Genomic DNA, 6,862 nt, shown 5'->3' with positions numbered 1-6,862 from the left:
TGTACAGGAGTTATCTAGATTACCAATGGATGGATTAGTCTACTTTTGTTCCAAGCTCATACATCAACAAACCCAGACAGAGTTTAGCAACACGTCCGGCTACCCCCTCTCACTCTTTCACTCACTCATGCTCCCTCTCTTTCTATCTCTCTTTCTCTAGCACTCTTTCACTCACACAAATTCTCCAACCCCCTCCACTCTCCCCATTCTCTATACTCCACTATTATTTTAATTCTCCCTCTTCACTCACTCTTTCATTTTTCCCTCCCTCTTTCTCCTCCTCTCGCTCTTTCTTTCTCTGTCTGTCTGTCTGTCTGTCTGTCTGTCTGTCTGTCTGTCTGTCTGTCTGTCTGTCTGTCTGTCTGTCTGTCTGTCTGTCTGTCTGTCTCTCTCTCTCTCTCTCTCTCTCTCTCTCTTTCTCACTCTCTCTCTCTCTGTTTTGTCACTAAGCTTTTCAGTGCCCAACACTGGACTCATGCCCACTCACTTGTCCACCCGTTGCATTCTTCCTTTCTTTCTCTCTTGGCTCTCTCTCTCACTCAATCACTCTTTCCCTCTCCATCTCTACTTTACTGAGACCTAAACTGCTACTTTGAATGATAGAGGGGACCCAGTGTGTAACGCACACACTCTGAGCTAATTTAGAGAGCTGTAGCAGGTTGGATCAGGAGCCCCTGTCTCTCTCTCTCTATCTCTCTGTCTGTCCGCTCATCTGTGGTTGTGTATGGGAGAGGAGGGCTAACATGGACTTGGTGGGTCTCTCTCTGCCTCTATTACTTGTGTTTTGGCAATGGACAACTACCACAGGCGCCGCCGGTAAGACCTACATCAGCCTTAAGATGGTTTGTTTTGGTTATTGTTTGTTGTTGTAGTAGTACACTCTTGGAAAAAAGGGTTCCAAAAGGGTTCTTCAGCTGTCCCCTTTTTGGATTCAGGTAAAACCCATTTTGGTTCCAGATAGAACCCCTTTGGGTTCCTCTGTGGAACCAAAAAGTGTTATTCAAAGGGTTCTCCTATGGGGACAGCCGAAGAACCCTTTTGGGTTCTAGATAGCACCTTTTTTTCTTAGAGTGCAGCGGTGGGGGTAGTGGTGTTGGCGGTAGTGATGGTGGTGGGGGTTATGGTGGTGGTGCCGGTGGTGGTGCCGGTGGTGCAGGTGGTGGTTGAAGAAACTAGTAGCAGTAGTAATAACAGTAGAATAGTGGCAGTAGAATCAGTAGTTGAACAAGGAACAGTATAGTGGTAGTTCAGATATATGGTATATAGTAGTTCAGATATACTGTATATAGTAGTTGAGATATACTGTATATAGTATTTCAGATATACTGTATATAGTAGTTCAGATATACTGTATACAGCAGTTCAGATATACTATATATAGTAGTTCAGATATACTGTATATAGTAGTCCAGATATACTGGATGTAGTTGTTCAGATATACTGTATATAGCAGTTCAGATATACTGTATATAGTAGTTCAGATATACTCTATATAGTAGTTCAGATATACTGTATATAGTAGTTCAGATATACTTTATATAGTAGTTCAGATATACTGTATATAGTAGTTCAGATATACTGTATATAGTAGTTCAGATATACTGTATATAGCAGTTCAGATATACTGTATATAGTAGTTCAGATATACTCTATATAGTAGTTCAGATATACTGTATATAGTAGTTCAGATATACTTTATATAGCAGTTCAGATATACTGTATATAGTAGTTCAGATATACTGTATATAGTAGTTCAGATATACTGTATATAGCAGTTCAGATATACTGTATATAGTAGTTCAGATATACTCTATATAGTAGTTCAGATATACTGTATATAGTAGTTCAGATATACTTTATATAGCAGTTCAGATATACTGTATATAGTAGTTCAGATATACTGTATATAGTAGTTCAGATATACTGTATATAGTAGTTCAGATATACTGTATATAGCAGTTCAGATATACTGTATATAGTAGTTCAGATATACTCTATATAGTAGTTCAGATATACTGTATATAGTAGTTCAGATATACTTTATATAGCAGTTCAGATATACTGTATATAGTAGTTCAGATATACTGTATATAGCATATATATTTTTACAGAGATATCATTTCACTTTTCAATGACACCTGTTCATATTGAAAATGTCACTTGCTGACAATATGTTGAATACTTTGGTGAATGTTGTAATACTGAATATAATTGTTGATAACTGCTGTAATGTGTTGTTGTGAGAATGACAATGAAGAAACGTGATTTTATTTCCCCTCTTTCAGTGACGTACTGGACGTACACGGGTAAGAACATCTCTCTCAATAAACCAAAAGGCCTTCAAGTTGATTTCTAACTATGTTATTATAACTCATAAAGTAAGTGTACATCACAGTAGGAATATTATCCCTGCCACTAAACACTACACAAATACCACAGTATACTCTCTGTCTGTCTGTCATTTATACATCAGCTCCCCTACTGTACGTTCTCTCTCTCTCTCTCTCTCTCTGCATGGGAGAAACAGAAACGATGAGTGGGGGATGGAGAGAGGGAGGGAAATGGGGGTGCAGAAGAGGGAAAGAGAGCTAGAGAGGGGGAGGAAAACGAGAGAAGTGGCAGGTGCACGAGGAGGATGAAGAGTTTGAAAGACGTGTTTCAGCAGCATTGTTACACCACACAATAACCCTGTGTGTTAATTGTACTGTCCAGGCTGAGATACACTGCCTGCCTATCATGTGGACAATGACTCTGTAGACCTGAAGGGCCCTTAGTGAATGCATACAGAGTGGTAGTGTGTACACTAAGTTCACACAGAGCTTTTCCATTCACATAAAGTACAGAAGTGTACAGTATGTCCTCAAACCAGAGCCTGTGTCCAGGGCTAGATGGCATCACCACATGGTGATGTTTTTCTCTGTGTTCTATAGGACGCGATATACTGTTCAAGTAAATGGTGATGTGGGAGTTGTGTTGTGTTGGTGTGTGTGAGGGGATCTGTAGCATTCTGTGGCTGGCTCGCTCACAGGCACTGCGGCTCTTTGTATGGCATTTTGTGTGTCTGTGTGTGTGTGTGTGGCATTGTTCCCATCCACATTGGGGACAGTGGCAGCGCTATGAGAGGTAGAGCAGGTCAGAATGACGGAATATTCTCTCCGTTGTAACCATGGGTACTTCCATGACAACCAACTGTGGAGCTGCAGGACAAGTTTTTCTCCTTTTTTGGGGGCGGTGGGCAAGGAGGGGGATAGAGGACGGCTTAGAGGTACAGGCCGGGGGAGGGGAGTGTGTGTGTGTGTGTGTGTGTGTGTGTGTGTGTGTGTGTGTGTGTGTGTGTGTGTGTGTGTAGGCCCAGCTAGCACATTTGGTTCCTTGGAAGTTGTGGGAACGTATGTTTTTGGTTTGACATTGGTTATGGGAACGATGCCATATGTTTTCTGACAAGAAAAATTGAACGTTTTTTAAACGTAAGTTAAAAAATGGCCTGTTCTGGGAAAGTTTATTTTATGTTGCAGGGAGGTTCTGATAAAGTTTTACTCTGGTTCCTTCCCACTGGGCAAAAACTGGTTGAGTCATCAACATAAGGCCATTTTGTATTTTTTTTACCCAACTTTTAACCTAAATCCAATGAAAATGTTTAGTTGATTTCATGTTTAATTCACATTAGTTGGCAACTCAACCAAATGTAAATCAAAACTAGACATCCAAAAAGGGATGTTGCAACTGCTGATTGTGCCTTTAAAGTAATGAAATACCAAGAAAATAATGTTTTTTGTGAAGTTCCTAAAATACGCTGAGAACGATCCAAAGCTAAGCAACTATCCTGCACCATTCCCAGAAAGTTGTGGGTAGATTGTACGCAAAATAACCATAAGACAACCACGCTCTCACCAAGCTCTAACAAAAATATGGTTTGCAGAACTTCTTTTGTGGTAGCTGGGGAGATAGTGATGGTGTAAAAAGTCTCTCTCTAATCCCCCTAGGAAAGTAAAATCCCCCTGAGCCCACTGCAGATAAACACTAGGGTGGAGTGGAGAGACAGAGTGTGTGTGTAGGTATAGAACTAATGTAGAAAGGATCCCCTCACATTGATTAACAGTAGCATGGAGAGTAGAGCTCTGACCTCTGTAGCAGGCTAGAGCACCCTGAGGGTTGGAGAGGAGACCTCACATTGATTAACAGTAGCATGGAGAGTAGAGCACTGACCTCTGTAGCAGGCTAGAGCACCCTGAGGGTTGGGGAGGAGACCTCACATTGATTAACAGTAGCATGGAGAGTAGAGCACTGACCTCTGTAGCAGGCTAGAGCACCCTGAGGGTTGGAGAGGAGACCTCACATTGATTAACAGTAGCATGGAGAGTAGAGCACTGACCTCTGTAGCAGGCTAGAGCACCCTGAGGGTTGGAGAGGAGACCTCACATTGATTAACAGTAGCATGGAGAGTAGAGCACTGACCTCTGTAGCAGGCTAGAGCACCCTGAGGGTTGGAGAGGAGACCTCACATTGATTAACAGTAGCATGGAGAGTAGAGCACTGACCTCTGTAGCAGGCTAGAGCACCCTGAGGGCTGGAGAGGAGACCTCACATTGATTAACAGTAGCATGGAGAGCAGAGCTCTGACCTCTATAGCAGGCTAGAGCACCCTGAGGGTTGGAGAGGAGATCTCACATTGATTAACAGTAGCATGGAGAGTAGAGCTCTGACCTCTGTAGCAGGCTAGAGCACCCTGAGGGTTGGGGAGGAGACCTCACATTGATTAACAGTAGCATGGAGAGTAGAGCACTGACCTCTGTAGCAGGCTAGAGCACCCTGAGGGTTGGGGAGGAGACCTCACATTGATTAACAGTAGCATGGAGAGTAGAGCACTGACCTCTGTAGCAGGCTAGAGCACCCTGAGGGTTGGAGAGGAGACCTCACATTGATTAACAGTAGCATGGAGAGTAGAGCTCTGACCTCTATAGCAGGCTAGAGCACCCTGAGGGTTGGGGAGGAGACCTCACATTGATTAACAGTAGCATGGAGAGTAGAGCTCTGACCTCTGTAGCAGGCTAGAGCACCCTGAGGGTTGGAGAGGAGACCTCACATTGATTAACAGTAGCATGGAGAGTAGAGCACTGACCTCTGTAGCAGGCTAGAGCACCCTGAGGGTTGGGGAGGAGACCTCACATTGATTAACAGTAGCATGGAGAGTAGAGCACTGACCTCTGTAGCAGGCTAGAGCACCCTGAGGGTTGGAGAGGAGACCTCACATTGATTAACAGTAGCATGGAGAGTAGAGCACTGACCTCTGTAGCAGGCTAGAGCACCCTGAGGGTTGGAGAGGAGACCTCACATTGATTAACAGTAGCATGGAGAGTAGAGCACTGACCTCTGTAGCAGGCTAGAGCACCCTGAGGGTTGGAGAGGAGACCTCACATTGATTAACAGTAGCATGGAGAGTAGAGCTCTGACCTCTGTAGCAGGCTAGAGCACCCTGAGGGTTGGGGAGGAGACCTCACATTGAGATCTGAATTAACCCTCTGTGTATTCGGTATTATTAACTGTTATAAACTGGGTGGTTCGTGCTCAGAATGCTGATTGGTGTAAATCCGTGGTATATGAGACCTTATACCATGGGTATGATATTTTTTTTTACTGTTCTAATTATGTTTGTAATCAGTTTATAATAGCAATAAGGCACCTCGGGATTTTGTGGTATAGTTGCGCCGTGCCTAAGAACAGCCGTTAGCCGTGGTATATTGGTCATATACCACGCCCCCTCTGGCCTTATTGCTTAATTATACCATGGCATTGTTGAATACTTGTTTTTGATTGTCTTGAAAGGCTTGTAATTGTGCTGGTTTGAGTCTAAGTTGTGCTCATGCCCCTGTCCTTTACTACCATCACCCCTCTCCTCTGTTCTGACTACTCTCACATTCAAAATCTTCCTCTTGCTTGTCACTCTCTTTTTCAGATGTTCCATTCTCTACATGTCCTTTTATTATTCCACCTCTCCGACCCATTCTCCTGTTTTCCCTCAGTCTCTCTAGTCTGAATCCCCTCTACCCCTGTCTCTCTCTTTCTCTCTGTTCCAAGAATGTCTCTCTGTGCACCCATCAGTCTCCCTCTCTCTGCTCCACTTTCTCTCTCCCCTCCAATCAGTAATGAGAAAGGATGTGTGTGTGTGTGTGTGTGTGTGTGCGCGCTCACCACTGTGAATATAATACACCACCTCATCATGCACGCATGACTGACCACTGACTTTACACTCCTGTATACACACACACACACACTCTCTCTCTCTCTCTCTCTCTCTCTCTCTCTCTCTCTCTCACCCCCCCCCCCCCCCACACACACACACACACACACACACCAGCCAGTATTCTAACATTCTGATACTCCATACAGATGTAGGATCTTAATTTGACCAGTATTGTTGTAGCAAAGTAATCCTGCAGCAACAAGATTTGAACTTTCAGTCCATAATATTGCTTGACCGGTGGTTAGGCTATTAGCTGGACAAAAGTATGTTACAGTACATGAAAAGTACAATGCTACCTTCAGAAAGTATTCATACCTCTTGAAATATTTCACATTTTGTTGTGTAACAGCCTGAATTCAAAATGGATTAAATACACTTTTTTCTCACCCATCTACACATAATAATACCCCATAATGACAAAGTGAAAACATGTTTTTAGAAATTGTTGAACATTTATTGAAAATGAAATACAGAAATATCTCATTTATATAAGTATTGAGGCAATACTTTGTAGAAGCACCTTTGTCAACCATTACAGCTGTGAGTGTTTCTGGGTAAGTCTCTAAGAGCTTTCCACACCTGGATTGTGCAACATTTGCCCATTATTCTTTTCAAATTCTT

General features: G+C 43.0%; 1 protein-coding gene across 3 annotated transcripts in view; it reads left to right on the top strand.

Moving 5' to 3' along the window:
* Positions 1 to 264: 264 nt before the first annotated feature.
* LOC115119648 (carbonic anhydrase 14-like) overlaps positions 265 to 6,862 on the top strand; it is a 28,049-nt gene continuing 21,451 nt past the window's right edge. For 2 of the 3 annotated variants that reach the window (XM_065027807.1, XM_065027805.1), the window contains exons 1-2: positions 265 to 816; positions 2,286 to 2,306. In XM_065027807.1, the coding sequence (XP_064883879.1) occupies positions 744 to 816; positions 2,286 to 2,306 (94 nt within the window). In that variant the 5' untranslated portion in view covers positions 265 to 743. The remainder of the gene's footprint in view (positions 817 to 2,285; positions 2,307 to 6,862) is intronic. The other variant, XM_065027806.1, reaches the window with a different exon arrangement.

The sequence above is a fragment of the Oncorhynchus nerka genome, linkage group LG14 (genome assembly GCF_034236695.1).
Source record: "Oncorhynchus nerka isolate Pitt River linkage group LG14, Oner_Uvic_2.0, whole genome shotgun sequence".
Classification (NCBI taxonomy): Eukaryota; Metazoa; Chordata; class Actinopteri; order Salmoniformes; family Salmonidae; genus Oncorhynchus; species Oncorhynchus nerka.
This window is presented reverse-complemented; position numbering and strand designations above follow the sequence as displayed.